This window comes from Limulus polyphemus, unplaced genomic scaffold, assembly GCF_000517525.1.
Source record: "Limulus polyphemus unplaced genomic scaffold, Limulus_polyphemus-2.1.2 Scaffold2493, whole genome shotgun sequence".
Taxonomy (NCBI): domain Eukaryota; kingdom Metazoa; phylum Arthropoda; class Merostomata; order Xiphosura; family Limulidae; genus Limulus; species Limulus polyphemus.
In genome coordinates this window covers 39,091-57,149 of record NW_013668103.1, presented here as the reverse complement: position 1 = coordinate 57,149, position 18,059 = coordinate 39,091, and the positions used below count along the sequence as shown (strand labels likewise).

The following is an 18,059-nucleotide window of genomic DNA, read 5'->3' as shown; positions in this document are numbered from 1 at the left end:
GTTACGGAGTCGGTCAAATTGACCTTCTATAGAGTTAGGCTACAGAAAATAACAGATAAAATATAAAGTTTTTCTGAGTAAAAAAAAAACAGCTTAATATTTATTTAGGAGACAAATCACGTCACGAGAACACTAAGCCTAACCGTGGTAGATTGCCTGCAAAAATTGCACCAGTAGCGACGCAAGGTGGAAAAATAAAATCATTAGGCCTACATAATAAAAAACATAAAACACTTTTTTTCTATTGTTGTTGTTGAAGAAACATTCCACATTTTCACACTTTATATTATGTCGGTCCCTTTTAGAAATTCACGTGCTATTATCTTGAAAGGTATACGACCTAAGTCATTCTGTATTGGTTCTTTATGATTTTATGTTAATCTTGCTACTCCATACTCCACTTACAAGACCGTTTTATCTTGAAAGGTTTACGGCCTAGGTCATTCTGTGTTGGTTCTTTAGGGTTTTATGTTAATCTTGCTACTCCATACTCCACTTACAAGACCGTTTTATCTTGAAAGGAGTACGGCCTAGGTTCTTTGAAAGAGAATGACTTTGGATAAACGAAATTGCAACCTAATTTTGACGTATTGTGTGCCAGAAAATAAACCGAAAATGTGAAAACTACCGTTTCTAAAATACATTCAAAAATCATCTTGTACTTAAATCTGAATTTTATCATCAATAATACTGTAGTCAGGCCAAAAGTTATCATCCCTTAGAACAAAGTCTCCTGTATCATTTATTGATGACTTTTACACGTTATAAGACATTTTACTGTTTTGCCACAACATGTGAAAATCATATAATACTAAATTTATGGTCGAATGTATGATAAATCTAAGTTTATCAAGTAAAATAACAAACTTAACTGACAAAAAGTAAAACAGCTTTCTAATGTTTTTTGGCCTTTATAATCGTAGTTGAATTGCTGTAAAACCAATGTAATAATGACAAAAAACACTGAAAGTTCGCTTTCGTGCTATAAATTCAAATAACACTTACTCACGATAAGTACAAGGGTTTTTTTTCTTCCTTTTTGAGATAAAATAAACTTCCTGGTATCCCCTATCTACAATAATGGAACATAATGGTATCTTCAATATTGACTCTACATTACATTTGCAACTATATTTCCAGTTGTTGTTTTTTTTAATCAACATTTAAAAGGGTGTGTCTATCATTCTCTGTACGTGCGTTTCATGGTTTTCATCTAATTATGATAAAAGTGAACTCCTTTTTATTACAAATAATCTCAACACCAGGCAGTGTCCGTAGGATAACTTTTAAATTGAAGTGAATGACGCAGAGAAATCCCGAGTTCACTTAGCTTTGCAACTTCTCATTATAAAATGTAAATTAATAAAATTTGGTAGGTTGTCTAAGTGTTCCAACCGTACACAAAACCTTGAAGTTTGTTGAATAAATCAAAGGAGACTGAAGCTATTTATTCATTAGTTCCCCGTTTATTATCCCCTGGTGAATAATGGCATTAGGTGTTTGTATGAAGGTTTTCGATGAATTAGTTGTGACGTCAAAGTTAGTTTAATTATGGGATTTGTCATTAGTGCTAAATGGGGTTGTATTAAAGGGACTGACTAATATGTTGGCTTCATGTTAGGTTCATAACAGATGAATATCGAAAACGTTAATCAATCTACAAAGAGATATAATTACACTTGTGTTTATGTTAGATTTCTCAGCGAAAAATAAATCTACCTCGTATCTATACACATTTTAACACAACAAAGTGGTCTGCAAATATTTTATTTTAAGACTGATATTCAATAAACAATCACGCAGGAGATTCGTGCATATCCCCAATATTTATAAGTCACAAGCTGAGATACTCGTCCTTTGTTCCTGTTTATGAACTTAAAAAAATGTGGGGATGAATGCTATGATAAATTTTCACACATTTATTTATAACATATATTATTACAGTATTCGTTAATACCTCACCAAAAGTTTTGTAGAAGCTTTAAGAACTCAATATGTATATACTTAAAACATGGTGTACACCGTGTGACGGTCAGGGTGACTTTGTAGGAAGAGGTAGCGGAAACGTAGTGGTGGTAGGGATGCTTTCTGTTGCCTGCTTTTAACACCCACCCCTTAATGTCCTTCCATAGTGTTTCACGTTATTAATTAATTGACAGTCATTGAACGCAGAAGTGTCTCACGGGATAAAATTGTAAGGCTACGGGTCAAAGTAGGAAGTGGGAATAACTCAGAAACGGCTCTTCATATCAACCTTATTGTGACTCTTGGAGTAGAAACTTCAGCTGAGTTTGAGTGTTATTGCAATAATGGCAGCCATTTTGTTTCATTGCATTTCTTCATAGAGAATGCTAGAGCACTCTGAAATATACAAGATTTTGTGTGCCCTACCCGTACTCAAAAGCAATAATAGGGGGTGGCAGGGATTGATAACCCCCATTAACGTGCCCCATGTGCCAAACTATCATCCCACAGAGTTTGGATGAGGTTGACTAAGCGACCTAGGAGTAGTTAAATAACGGACAAACAGACACAGATTTTTGTACTTTATAAAGTTAACATATTTCTCCTGATCTCAGCGCCATCTCGTGGGAACTTAAATCATTTCAGCAATATCGGGAACCGTGGTAAAATATATTTTAGCCCAAGTTTATAACTTCCGAACAATTTGTGTTGAAAGCAAAGCCACATTGGGCCATCTGCTGTGTCCACTGCGAGAAATCGAATCCCGAATTTTAGCGTTGTACGTCCGTAAACCGGAGAAGTTTCCGAACAGACTAACGATTTTATACGAAAGGATCATATAACATCCATTATTTAAACTGATTGATAAAGATGTTTTCATATGAATGTCATACGTTTTATAACTTTTTTTTCTGTTTGAAAACGCAGGTGTTGAAAAATAGAAGTACGGAAATCAGTTGTTTTAAGTTTCAATAATTTCCAATAGGCCTAAAACTTGTGATAAAAATCACGTCAACCTTTTTTTTTAACATTCCTCTAAATCTGTCCACCTCGGATTCAAAATCAGAGGCGTGTAAAAAATAGCATTATCGGATCTATCTTTTGTTTCCCACAATTCACTGGTCCAAAAAAGCCTTTCTTTCTTTCGTTCAGTATCACAACTCGTCAGTTGGTCCAAACGATAAAACAAAAATATAATTATCTGAAACGTTATTTATCTCATATTATAATAATACTCAGTTTTTGTCTGTCCTGAAAATGCGCGCGCACATTACTATCTAAATGCGCAGGTGAGCCCGTTTAATTTCAACGGATGTATTCAAAAGGCAGATGTAAAGACATTTTAGTAGACATTTTGTACAACTTATTAAAATGTTATCAAAGTTTTTAAAAAGGTCTAACATTAGGTCGTAGAATAACATTATAAGTTTATTTATTAACAGTATTAAGTACAGTAAAGTTTAGTCCTAACCAAAAGAAAAAACGTGTACAAGTGCATTATAAGAGTTGGAGTCAATCCCTTATAGTAGATGGTGGGCGGCAGGGTACTGCTGACTGGCCGTCTTCCATCTGGTCAGTAATTCAAAATTAGGGACGGCGCAGATAACCTTAATAACTTTGCCATAAATATAAAAAAAGGTTCTTCCGAGGAAATAACACAAATATAATTTTAATTCTTTGAATTTTTTTCTAAGGCCACTTGAGTGTAACTAATCTTAATGTTTCAGTGAAGTAATATACGATATATATCTGTAGACCAACTGAACATCGTTAGCCCTTAAATTAAAATAAATGTTTAAAAATACATTACCGCCAATAAAACATAATATCTACAGCAAATAAATGTTAAATCCAATGGTTATTTGTATAAGTTACGTGTCAGCTATTTGTCCAAGATGAAACGTGGTTATTACGATTCTATTAATGTTTTTTTCTTAGTAAAACAAACAAAATTTGGTGAAATTAAAAAAACTACAAGAAATTTTATTTTACATTACTATAAAGTTTAATTTCATTCTGTATAAATTTATAATTGGTACCGTTCTTAGTTTTTAAAATTACGATTTACAAGTAACTAGATGACATACTCGTTCAACGCAAAGAGTGGATACAGGGGCACTAAATATATTTATCAGGTTGGTTATTAAACGTACACAAACTTACTTCCTTTTGTCAAACAATGGCATATAAATAGACAGTGAAATACAAGTTACAGTTATTGAAAAGCTAAATATTAGTTTATTTCTAAAATTAAAGCATTTTATCTCAGGATAATATGCTGATAACTATTATTTCATAACTTTTTTCTTGTGTGCATATATATATATACACACACACACACACAGACGATATTTTTCGTTTTGGAATTTTAGGCATGAACATTCCGTAGGTCGATCATTGACCTTAATAAGCCGACTTGTCTAAGATCTGGTTTGTTTATGTTATTTCCGGTATTTTGATGGGAGAGGGAAAAATAAAATCTTTATCATAATATCAAGTTTCTACCCCTTACCCAAACGTCAAAAAAAATCTCTCGTACAGATAGAATAATAATTAACTCTTACAAGTCGAGAGCACACTACGTCATAACTTTAAATAATAGTTTAATTTTATAAAATACTCAAAACAATCAAGTATTATAATTATCATATTTAATTTATCATATTATATCTGTTAATCACAGTATCAAACTATCAGTATCAGTCTTTCATTGTTAAAAAAATGCGAATTTCACGTTTACAGTTTTAATTGAACTACAACGGTTTTTAACTATTTATTTTCGTATACTCATACGAAACTGAAAGAACAAACTATTATTTTATTAACTTTTGAGATTGGTGAAACGATTCAAAGCTTGCTACTTTCATAGTTAGGCCTTGTTTTAAATAACTAAACACATGAACCCAAGAATCAAGTTATTTTGACACCCTGGTTTCTTGTTAATTATTCGATGACGTAGAACTAAACATGATTCGTTGATTTAGCTCACTAACGTTAGTAGAAGTAGCAGTTAACCTTCCACTTCCATATTACAAAATTCAACTAGCAAACGACAACGTTACTCGTTAGTACAAAATAGTAGTAGCACTACTTCTGGTACAAGTTTGGGAAAATGAAGAAACGAAATGATTCAAGCAAAATCAGAAAATTGCCTTATTTTTATAAAATAGTGAGAAAAAATACTTACCTTAAGTTTGTAACTACTGTCAAGAATCAGAAATTTTCGTTAAATTACGGACAACTACCTGACACTCTCAATTGCGCCGTGATTATAATCTAAGACTACTTTATTCAGATTTTACGTTCTTTACTGTACACGAAGACACAAATGCCGATTTCAGCGAAGGTGGCGACATCTTTTATTTTAGGAAAACAAACTTTAAAAATTATTTAGTTTATAAATTAAATTTAAAAAGTTAATTACATATTCGGTAGGTCTTTTAAAGATTTATATATATAAAGTTCATCCTCTCGGTATGATTTATTTTTTAAACAACTTGGTCTAAGCTATTAAAATTCACCGTACTTTTAATTACAAGACAAAGTCCATGATAACTAAAATATAATAGAAGTAGGATGATACAATTTTTGTTTTACCCATACTTACTTACTTATAAAAATTTTATTCACTCCAGTTAGCATAACGAACCAAAACACAAAAGTGTAAAATTTACGTAAAACTGTGTGATTTTATGTTTGTGTGCTTTATTTTCTCTATTTTAAGTTTAGCTATTGCTTCGTTAATTTTCTCAACTGCTCATTAATATGGTACAAAATAATAAATAAACAATAATAAGAATGCATGAATGATTAAAGAATTAACAATACATTAAAAAACCGGCACAGTTTTACATGTTCATATTTAAACTAGTCCAGAACAGTCAACGTCCAAAACCTGATTCGATAAAAAAGAAGAAGAAAAAGGGGGGTAGGGGTTGAGTTCATCTTCCATTTCATTATTGAGCGTGCTTTATTTATTTTTAAGTATTTCCGTTAATTTTCTTGTGTTTGGCCGGTGGAAGAATTTTGGTTCAGCAACTATTTTTGATTAATTGAAATAATTAAATAATTAACTAAATTAATCAAATCCGATCAGAGATAATCTGGTTTAAGTCGAAAATACTAAGATACAGCGCAGAAAATTAAACCATATTAAAATATTGACTGAATGCAAATTAATTGAAGTACAATTCAAAATCAGAACTTTATACATGAATTAAGTTACGTTTAAGAACAACACCTGTAATAAATTATGTCCTAACCATTTTCTGTGCTCCTTTCCAGTTAAATCGTTGAGCCTCATTCCCAACATTTGACTGTGATGCACTTAAAACTCTTAATAGTTACTGGGAGAAGGATCAATTCGACTTACGTTCTCATGAAAAATTTACTAAATTAAAATTAAGAAAATTCTAATAATTCTAAAATTCAAATATTTAATACATTCGTCCAAGGTAACTCCCAAAACACGATAATAAAAAAAACATTACACAGACTTAATTAACATATTACTGATTTTTAGTTAGGTGCTCCCTTAGTTTCGTCTGTCACTATATGTGATATTTGTCTATTCCGTACATTAGGTTCGGTATAGTTGCGACATCTATTAGGGAAAGTTATTAATGTATGTTATAAATGTTTTAAAACACACAATATGTAGTATGAATTAATAATTAGGTATTTTGGAATAAACGTACAAAAAGTTAGTTTAGTGTTTCTTACATTTAGAAATGCCAACCGTTAAAACTGTTTATCGAAAAATAGAACACAAAGTAATTACCACATAAGTTAGTGGAATATCACTGAATCGAAACCACCTGTATCCGTAAGATATAGTAATACGTGTACTTAATAGTAAATATAGAAGACAATATCACCTTATCTATGTTACTTGCACACAATATACAAGTGTATTTCCAATATACCGTTCAAGCGTATATAAAATAATATACTTTAGAGTTTGGTTTGTTCGGAATTTCGCGCAAAGCTATACGAGGTCTGGCTATCTTTGCTAGCCGCCCCTAACTTTGCAGTGAAATACTAGAAGGAAGGTAGCTAGTCATCACCACCCACCGCCAACTCTTGGAGTATTCTTTTTAACAACGAATAATGGGATTGACCGTCACATTATAACGACCCCACTTTAGAGTTTAAACTAAGACATATCTCGAACAACCTCTGCTTTTGACAGCAACCAGTGATGCAGGAACATCTTTTTTTGCCAGAAGGATTCACTTTCAACGAACCTGAAATTGCCAGACATTATTTACACATGAAAAGTATTGTTGTTGGGTAATTAGTGACACTATGCAATATACGTTTGTTTTTCATTCTTACGAATCCCAAAATGGAAATTTCTTTGTTGTTTGGACTCCATAGAAATTCTTCTATTTAAGGGTGAACACTTTGTTCCTCTGCTAACAAAACTAAATAAAACGTCAAACCACGCATCACGAACGTGTTACTGTAACAAAGTTAACATTTTCTCCCACCGGTAAACTGTTCTCAATATTTAAAAATATGTGTATATATTTTGATTTCCCTTTGAGTGACAGCAGACAAGATATCTCATGTAACATGACACGTGGATTAAACAGTCTGTTCAGAGACAACTAGAGTTTAAGTATAGCCATCCGTAATTTTGAGCTAGGGTCAGAGAGAGAAGGCAACGATCAAACTTTGTATCTAATGGCGGAATTGACGCTCCCATAGTTGAAAGTTCAAAGCATGTATAGTCGAGACTCAAACCTTGGGCCATTCGATAATCAGCCTTCCACGATAACCACTAAACAACTCCTAGCCCATATAATAAAGTAAAGGTCATAATTGCACCAAATTCATAGCAATGTCATTCGTTCTACAAAGCGGCCATCTATGGACTGATAATACAAATACTGCCAAACACAACGAGTTTTGATTTTGTTATTATTAAGCACAAAGCCAAACGGTGGTTAGGTAGCTGCGCTCTGACCACCACGGGTATCGAAACTTAATTTTAATGTCGTAAGCCAACAAACTTACCGCTGAGTCACTAGAGAGCAACACACTGATATCGTTAAAACTTAGTAAAAAAAAAAAAAGAGCCAAGGTTCGCCATTACAGAATGAAAATCACAACTTCCTAGTTAACATCTCCAGATCACAACAGTTGTGTCATTCTGTTTGAGGACTGGACTAGTCCTCCTCTCTGCACAAGATCTGTTCATGCACACAATGTTTTTAAGTGAGCATCGTGCGATTTATTGTTAGTAAATGTTATCCATTTACAGATGGATTTAATATTAAACTGCCGAAAACTATACGTTAACATAAAATGCTCTTCAACAAAGAAAAGCAATTGGCAGTATTTCAATTTTGTCAATAGATGGCATAATTATACGAAATATATCTAGGTTTATTTTGTAAAGTAATTTTTTTTATATCACATATTCGTTGCTTAATGGCGTACCACGTTCTATATCATAATTTAATAATCACAAAAGTAGATATTGAGAATGTATACATGTTAAACTATTTGTTTAATGTAAACATTATCTTCCGTAACATTCGCTGAAATTGATGAATTTATGTAGCAAATGTAATAAATACTAAATAGTTGTACTTTTCACAGTTTTTCTGTCCGATTGTAAAATTTATCGATAAAAATATATTTATAGAAATGTTTTCAACCCATCACACCTCTCGAGTAATCTTTGTCTGGTCAAGAACAATTTTAAAATCTCAATAACACGATCGTAATTATACAGAGTAGTCCAAAATTATCATTTATATTTTAAAATTTAATACTTAAATAACCAAGAGAATACAACCATGTAGTTTTCAACATCTTGTTGTCCAACTCAAACAATTTTTATTGTAAAGTTTTCACTCCAGTGTGTTGTGTTACCCTGTAAAATGACAACCGTGCAAGAAAGGGCTCAATGCGGTGTTTGGGTTGCAGAGTCCAAATCAGTGATTGTGTTCCAGCGTAGTTACAGACGAGAGTACGGGAAGCAAGTATTGGGGTATGTTAAGGATATCGTGTATCGCACACGTATAGCGAACATCACGGAGCTAGACCAAGATAATGGATGCCATCGGCACTGCAAATGAGGACATGTTGCAGCGAACATGGACAGAAGTCTACTGACGTGTCAATAAAAACTGTTAAAGTTGGGCTGAAAGATGTTGAAAACTACTGGTTGTATTTCCTTAGTTAGTTGACTATTAAATTTTAAAATAGGAAATATAATTTTGGGACAACCTGTATTGCATTCTAAATAATCTCCATTTCAACAAGATCGATTTAAATGTTTTGTAATATAAAGCGAAAGAAGTTTTAATTCTGAACTGTTATGTGATCTTTACAGTTTTTGATAAACGCTTTAGTTATGTTACAAATGACAGTCTTTCGGAATGATGATTTAAATTAATATTAAGTCTACAACAGTACTAGAGATTAATAGTCTGTTCATAAGATATACTATATTTTTCCTTTAATGTTACTTTCAATAATAGTACTAGTAAGAATTTTTAATATTAGATTAATATATGAATTTACGACTAACCTAAATCTGCGCTGGCCAAATCTCGTGAGATATTACTGGGTTTATGGACAAAAATATCGTTAACAAAGAAAATACTCACATGATGAAACATTTTAATCTTGAGAAGTAGAAACTAGCTATACTCATTACCAGGTTGATGCTGATCTTTGATCTAAGTTAATTTTAATTAAAAACAACAACAAAGATCACGAAAGGTCTTGATCAATATATATCATTCGTTACAGGTTGGCCAATCCACTCCTGGCTACTGGACAAACTAACGTTATGTGGAACAACTTTAAATACTTCACTTTCTATGTAAAATACAGCAGGTGCTCAATCAGTAGGGTTAACTGTGATAATAACTGTATTTTTGTTTCAATTTTTTAAGACGAGTCGTATGTTATTAGGGGCTATGCACCTAACAAAGTCACGGACCTACGAACAATTTGGAGAATAAGAAAAATGTGCTTTGAAAGCATATGGAGAACGGCGATAATTTTACAGCTAAAACACATCTAACAAATTACCGTTTCTGTGATTTCACGTATTTGTTTATGTAATTTACAAAATCATTTTGTCAGTTTTATTATCAATATATAATTCTTAAGCTATTTCATGTTGAAATGCTGAAAAATTATTTTGCATTTCTCGCAAACATAAACATTTTTAAATGTCTAAAATAATTCAACGTAAAAACAAATTTAAAATGTTGCACCTGATTACTGTTACCAAACATTTTTTCTTAGTATATTTTAAACTAATAAAAGCTAGCGTTGTTAAAACGTTACAGTTTGGTTTTAAACACGTGGACAACAACAACAACAGTAAAAAATTCCGCACGCTTTTCTCAATCAGTTTAATCAATGAAATAATGACAGGCCTCACTAATTTTTTTTCAATATCATCATTTTCAACATCTTTATTTTTCAACTACTAAACGTCACTGAAGTATGAATACGAAACAGCTATGTAACGTTAATAAGACTCCATGAAATGAGTAAAGATCACCAGTATGTACATCTAGTTTCCTCTTCATCTGGCAGGTGGAGCTTCTAAATTGTCGTCAATACCGGTCTTTAAGCCAGCAGATTTCTCTCCCTCTAACGACGATACCTTACACCAAAATTCACTAGGTTTTTTTTTTAGAAGATCCAGTACCAAGGCACGGTACACAACGGGTTTGAGATACATTCTCTTTGAGCGACAGTATTTAAACTGCAGTGGCAGTGGTACAACGGATACATTCAGATACAGACCGTCTTTCATAACAGTACCTTCCTCGTCTTCTACTGCCCATTCAGTAATGTACATCTTGAGGCTGGGAGAGACTGCTAAGCATCCATCCATACATACATACACACACACACACACACACACACACAACTATGAACATACACAAATAAATGCTTTTTGTCCAAACAATAAGCACAACCCTGTAGTGTAAACTGTCCAACATTTGGACAGGTATAACATCAATAGTTTGTTGTTGTTGTTTTTTTTATGGATATACTACTAGTCTTCATCAGAAAGTGGTTCGTATTGAGACGACAAAAGAGGTGCAGGCTGGTTTTCCGACAGTGGTGATCGAGCAGAGGAAGGTCGAGGTAATGGGATCTGTGTGGATGATGGACTACCACTTGAAGATGTGGATTTGTTAATAGAACGCATGGTGAGGGCAGAGAATGGGTAAGTATACGGTGCCGAGACACCCGAGTAGTTGGGGTACGGTACGGTAACAGGGGCACCTGCTACGGAGTTGGCTGGAGATGATGAATAGTGGAGGTTGCTGTTTGACATTGAGGATAAGGGGTTTAATGGAGAAGAACGGTTCTCTACAGGGGAGCACGAAACAGAAAAGGATTTCAGGTTAACAGCATTCTCAATACTGTGATTGGAAAGTGTTTCTGTGGTCTTGGTAGGGTGATTTGCATTTGTTGTAACAGAGGGTGGCGATACTGGTTCTGTCCTAGTGTTGTTTAAAATCGTAGGCTTATCATCGTTGTTTTCACAGCCTTCCCACCTGGGACTATTTGGAAGAAGCTGTTGAAAGTCTGGACGTTTTTCATGAGCTTGGTTCTCTGTTCTACTTCTCTTTCTTTCAGCTTCTCTTTTTGGGTCTAAACAAATAGGAGAAGCCGACTTTGATCTCATTCCAGTGACGTTCATTGTGGCCCCATTCCAGCTAGGAACACCCTCAAATGTTCGCTTTAATCCCCGAGAAAAGTCTACTGTTGAAAACACGGCTTTATTCGAAGCCGAAGACGGTCGAGGTGGAAGGTGAGAAAAGCCCCCTGCTAGAGTAGGACTGTATCTAAGATCTGGCTGAGGTGTCAGCCTTCCTCGAAAGTGAACAGCACTCCCTGTACTTTGAGGTCGCTCTGTCCTTTCTTGTACACTCTTTGGAGTTTGGAAAGTTTGGCCTGGATCCTGTTGAGAAGAGTTAACTCGACTGGGTGCTTCCCAGGTCTCATCAGCTGCTGTTCTCATCACTTCCACAATTTTATTTTTCACGTAGTCAAGGGGCGATAAGCCCATTTGCTCGTGTTGATTACCACCGAGTATGGTTGGTAGTCCTGGAGAATACAGACATTTCATAGGACTGGCTACAGATCCTTCTTGTCGGGTCACGTGGCCAGCAAACCAAGCTGGAGGAGATTGTTGGTGAGGGCTGGATGTTGTCAATTCGTCGGGGTTATGCGAAGATGGAGGGGAGATGGGTTCCACACCATATGGGGTTAGAGGAGAGGAATGTGGCCTACTTGGTGTCCTTGGGGGTGCTTGATTCTGACTGTTGGGTGTTGGGGGTCCACTAGGTGGCTGTTGTATTTTTTCTTTATCTTGCTGCAGAGCTTTCCTTAACTTCCAACTGCGATAACCTGAGCTTGGGGTCAAAGAACTTTGATCTCTTGAAGGAGGAGGACATAATTCATAGTTTCTATGTAGTCCTTCAGCAGCTGCAGCTGCTGCGATGCCCTCCAACGGTCTTTCTGCAGTAATTCCAACATTTCGTGGATCTGGAAGACCTAACTGACAACCTTTGTGATGAGATGTTGGAGTATCACCTACAAAGTTTCCTTCAGAGTGATATAAACTTTGTAAAACTTCCATATTATTGGGTGGACTGTAATTTTTAGATATGATTGCTTCAATACGTTGACCAAGGGTAATATTTCTTTCAGATGGGCTGCTGCTGGAAGAAGTAAAACACTTATTTGGTTCAGACGAACTTGAATCTGAGTTATTGACTTCATTGCGAGGTAGACCAAAGGCAAAATTCCTTTCAGTCATGTTCGTAGGAAAAGATAATCCCTTGTTTGGTTCTGTCTGACAATGATTTGGAATCTCTTGTTTACCGTGCACACTTCTTACAGGACCATCATCTATGGTTACTATTTCTTCTTTTACAAGAGGAGTTCTGGACATGTTTCCACTACTATCATCTCTTCCGTAGTGAGAATGGCCATCTGGAACACAGTTTTTAGGTGTTCCATCTGCAGGCTGGTTTATCTGATGTGTGATGATGGCATCAATAAGATTACCAGCAGTTACTCCCCTATTGGTTGCTGTAGTTTTGGGCTTCTCTTTCTGGAAGGATTGAGATAACATCATGGCTGCTTCCATATTAAGATCAGGCTGTTTTTGTGCCACATTTGGATCTTCAAACTGTTGAGGGTGAAACCTAAAACCTGCTTCCTTCTTTACCAGGGCCATATGCTGTCTGCCTTTGGCACCTTCAGGGTTATGATTAATCAGAGTTTGCTGTCTCATCTCTTGTTCAAACTTTTCTTGGGTGAACGGTTCTCGAACAAGATGGAGAGAAGAAGGAGGAGGCTGCTTCTGTTGATGTCTCACACTCTCAAAAGACTGCTTCACCTTCTGTTTTGGGTCCCTGAAGTAACCATGTACTTCCTGTCTAAAAGAGGGCTTAAGATCCACATTAGTTCTTCCACATACATATTCTATCCTATGTGGCTCTGCTGATGCCTGAGAAGAAATGAGAGTATCTGGATGAGATCTTGGACGCTGTTGCATTTCCATGGATGAACTGGTGAAGTTTTCATGCGGAGACATCATTGTCTCTGATCGGCTAACTTTTGGACTAGTAAGAGGAGTCCTCCTTTCATTTCTAGAGACTGTAAGACTTGGCTGAGCTGCAGCAGCATCTACAAGTGTGTTAAAAGCTTCATGACTGGGAGGAAGCATAGAATAAGGACCATTGTGCGGTAATTCAGAGGCATGAGGAGAGGTTTGGATAACTGAAGGTTTTCCTGCTGTTCCCCATGCTATACTACGGATTACATTTTGCCTAGAAGCTGGCTGTCCAGGCGATGTACTAGGTGGCCACTGACCTGTTGCAGGACTGCTAGAAGTGTTAGAATGAGGGGAGTAGCGAGTGTCTCCCATAGGCGAGTAAACATGGGGTGCTTGTCCTTGGAAACCTGTTTGCTGATAGGGCATACCAGAGTATAAGTGGTGTACACGAGAATCAGGCCCATTTGTAAATACATGACTCTGTTGAGGACTAGTATCTCTTGTTTGTGGAGATTCCTGGGATTCCTGGTCACCTAATACATTACCTCTTCGCATCTGCATCTGTTTGGAAGTGTTAAAATCAATCATCAGTTGCTTGGAACTAGAGAGTTCAGTTGGAAAAGTTTGCCTGGAAGATGTGGTAGCAGGAGGAGGATAACCTGGGTATGGTCCAGAGGGAGAAACCCTCCGATAATATTGTTCAATAGCTGGACCATACATCACTGCTACTCCCGAGTTTGATGATGGCACAGATCTAATGTTTCTGCCTTCAAATGACGGGTTGGAAGGTGGTTCTGGTCGTAAATGAGTGGTTGCAGTTTTTTTGCCAGGTGGTACTGGAGTTCCCATCGTAATTGAACCACCATCTTTGACATGAGGAGGATTGAACTGCTTCAGCAGGCCTTCATACTGAGGAGAGCTACTAGCTGGGTAGACTGAAGTATGTTGATTCACAGGTGTACCAAGGGTAATTGATCCACTATGACCAAGCCTATCTTTAGAAGCTGAAGAAGGTTTTGCATTAGTAATCAGAGGTGGTGGAGGTGGGACTGAAGGTCTAGGAAAAGTTCGAACAGGTGGTGTGCTAGTTCTACTCCCATGAACTGGCTGCTGGGGAACAAGGTGCGGTGGTTGAGAGTGCAACGAGTCTGATAACGAATAAGTCTGTTTGGAGACATGTTCTCCTACCCGGCCATGATAAAGGTCCCTGTGAGATGGAATATCTGGAGCATAATTATAATGTTTGGAATGGGCTGGGGGAGGAGCACCAAACTGCATGGGTGGTATCTGCTGTGGCAGGTAAGAAAAGCCAGACGGTGGCCGAACAGAAGTGGGTATTCTTTCTTTAGCAGCAACTAGAACTGTGCTTGATTTCTCTTTTGTGCTCAAATCTTGTACTTCACATTTAAGGTCCTGATTTGGTTCACACACTAGGTGTTGAGCCTTCATGGCCAGTCCCTCAGCTCGAGGTAAGGGAACCGGTCGGACACCGTGGCTCAGCCTCGACGATTCGTGGGCAGCGGGTGGTACTTGCTGAATAACACACACTTCAATGTCATCTTGTCCACTTTCTATCTGATGTCTTTTCTCCTTGTTCTGAGATCCAAATGTAGGTGAAATCCTGTACTGATTCTTATTTGAGCCCTGGAGACTAATTTTGATGGCTTTGTCAATCAAGTCCCTGACACAAGTTGGCTCTTCTTTGGAACTGTTCTTACCCTGTATTACGCTGCTTTGGGTCACCGGAGATCCCCAGTTTTGTTGCTGCAATTGTGCCGTAGTGACCATTAAATGTTGGACATTTTTAACAGTGGAACTATTCTCTGGGGTGGACACAGTCTGAGACAAAGAAGGATTGGTTATTCTTTCATTGGTCCTAAGAATTTCATTCTCTATTTGGGCCTGTCCTTCATCTGCGCTCACAGTAGAACTGCTATCATAATCGGGACAGCTGCCCCGTGGAACAGATTTCCTTCGTGCTTCTTCTAGTACAATCTCCCCTTGTTTTGATCTAGTCACACTCTCTGAAACACAAATAATTCTGTTATGTTCTTTCCAACTTTCTATCTTGACAATCATCTTGTTCTTAGTAAGTAAACTCTGCCAACAACAGAACTGTTTAAGTGGAATTCTAACAAATCGCTCCATACATAAAAACTACCATTAATAAACTTACTTATTTCAATTGTGTTATAGAACAGTTCCATTAATCATGTTCTTAAACAACATCATTTTTATTTCTACATTTCAGAACATTCCACATATAATACTACCATTAACATAAACTTCCTAATTCAACTTGTCTGTTTCAAGCCAATCAATTAAAAAAATATTTAAGTGCTTTACTTCTAGGATTTGTATTAATCAATAAATCAAAATTTATAATATAGTCTCATTCTCTATACAACCACACCTGTTATAGTAGTAGTAAAGATTACGTTAGAACTAACTAGTAGATTATATTAAAAACATTTGACTTTTAACAAATTACAAAAAATAATTAATTAATTAAAGAACTGAATCTTGAAACAAACATTACCTTCTTCTGTAATCTTATTGGTTGGGCTAGGAGCACTAACAGTATCACTACTGCAGCCGTTATCCTCCTCACAGCTTGATGTAGTGTCTCCACTTTCATCCTCATCACTGCCAGCTTTCCCATCCTCTCTAGGTTCTCCCTCTTTTGATTTGTGACTCTAAACAAAATGAAGTCAACAAACACTCTTAAAGTTTAACAGGATGTAAAGATATCCTACTACTGACAGAGATTCTAAAGATAAAAAAACAAAACAAATGATGACATCGTGTGAACTCATCCTAGACACAAAAGGTGTGGACGTAAGTAGCAGAAATCACTTTAACGGTTCAAACACTAAACATACAAGTATTCGAAAAGAACAACTGTTACATTACAAAAACAAAAATTCTATCTCTATCACACTCTGTAATATAGCTGTCTACGAGTTGTCTCTTACTGCAAGAGAAAAGTACATACATTTTAGTCATGTGATTATATTTTTAACGTAAGATGCAATCCGACAAATCAATTTTCCTGTAATGCAACCACTGCCACTACATGGAACAACCTGTATCATTAATTATTAGGTAATTGCAGAGAGATAGGGTTACATGTACCAAACATATAATGATCTCCTTTATAAAATTTACATCAAAATGAGGAAGACTTATAAATGACTTATTTTGTGTAACAACAAAGGAAAACTGATTCATTTCTTTTAATTTATATTTTAACTCACAGTTTAAAGTATTTAAGTTGACATTATAGTGTTTTAACTCCATCTAAATTACTTCGCTTGGTTTTAGTGCAGTAATGAATGATTGGTTGATATTAACCTGTTGTATTTATTTTGTACCAATGATTGGTTGGTATTAACCTATTGTATTTATTTTGTACCAATGATTGGGTGGATGACAGACAGAACGTATCCTCGTTAGGATTGAATTTTGTTACCACGACAACATTCACAACTAGATGATTACAGGACATCCTACAACCTGGTCGCCGTCTAGACATTTTTCTGTTCTGATGTTATTTATACATTCTTCAAGAAATTTCTGCGATACTTGGGTATAGAGCAACAGGGAGGACTGTATTCCGGAATAATGAAACATATAAACTAGTTAGAATTTTAATGGGAGAAGCGTGAAAGAAAAAATCAAAGACGTTTGAAGAACTCGCTTAGTACAGTTTACTTCACTTATAACTGTATTGTTTGTTTTCCAGGTTGTAAATACGAAACTAAAGTGGAATGAAACTGAATTAATACGAAACTAAAATGATATTAAATTGTGTACGATCAGAACCGGAAGTAAGATGACCGGGTCTTCTACGGCGACTTCAGTCTCTCTCAGTGGATTGTCTCTGATCCATATATGACAGACAGAACGTATCATCCAAACATCTCTGATCCATACCTAATTATCAGGTTTATACCGTATTTGATACGTTAGTGTTAAGTTAATCTCTGTTTTAAAGGTTACTGTATACGCTAATTATCAGGTTTGTACCGTATTTGATACGTTAGTGTTAAGTTAATCCCTGTTTTAAAGGGTACTGTATACGGTAATTATTAATGCTTTAATATGAAGTTGATTTCTGTATTAAAAGGTACTGTTTACGGTAATTATCAGCTTTGTACCGTATTTGATACTTTAGTGTTAAGTTAATCCCAGTATTAAAGGGTACTGTATACGGTAATTATCAGCTTTGTACCGTATTTATTAACTTAACACTAAAGTATCCCCTGTATTAAAGTGTACTGTATACGGTAATTATCAGCTTTGTACCGTATTTGATACTTTAGTGTTAAGTTAATCCCAGTATTAAAGGGTACTGTATACGGTAATTATCAGCTTTGTACCGTATTTGATACTTTATTGTTAAGTTAATCCCTGTATTAAAGTGTACTGTATACGGTAATTATCAGCTTTGTACCGTATTTGATACTTTATTGTTAAGTTAATCCCTGTATTAAAGTGTACTGTATACGGTAATTATCAGCTTTGTACCGTA

At 35.6% G+C, this 18,059-nt stretch overlaps 1 protein-coding gene across 1 annotated transcript in view; it reads right to left on the bottom strand.

The window, feature by feature from the left end:
• Positions 1–10,994: 10,994 nt before the first annotated feature.
• LOC106467112 overlaps positions 10,995–18,059 on the bottom strand; it is a gene marked incomplete at its 5' end in the record, with an annotated part of 42,555 nt that continues 35,490 nt past the window's right edge. Inside the window, 2 exons of the mRNA XM_022395236.1 lie at positions 10,995–15,549; positions 16,065–16,221. Coding sequence (XP_022250944.1) covers positions 11,006–15,549; positions 16,065–16,221 — 4,701 coding nt within the window. The remainder of the gene's footprint in view (positions 15,550–16,064; positions 16,222–18,059) is intronic.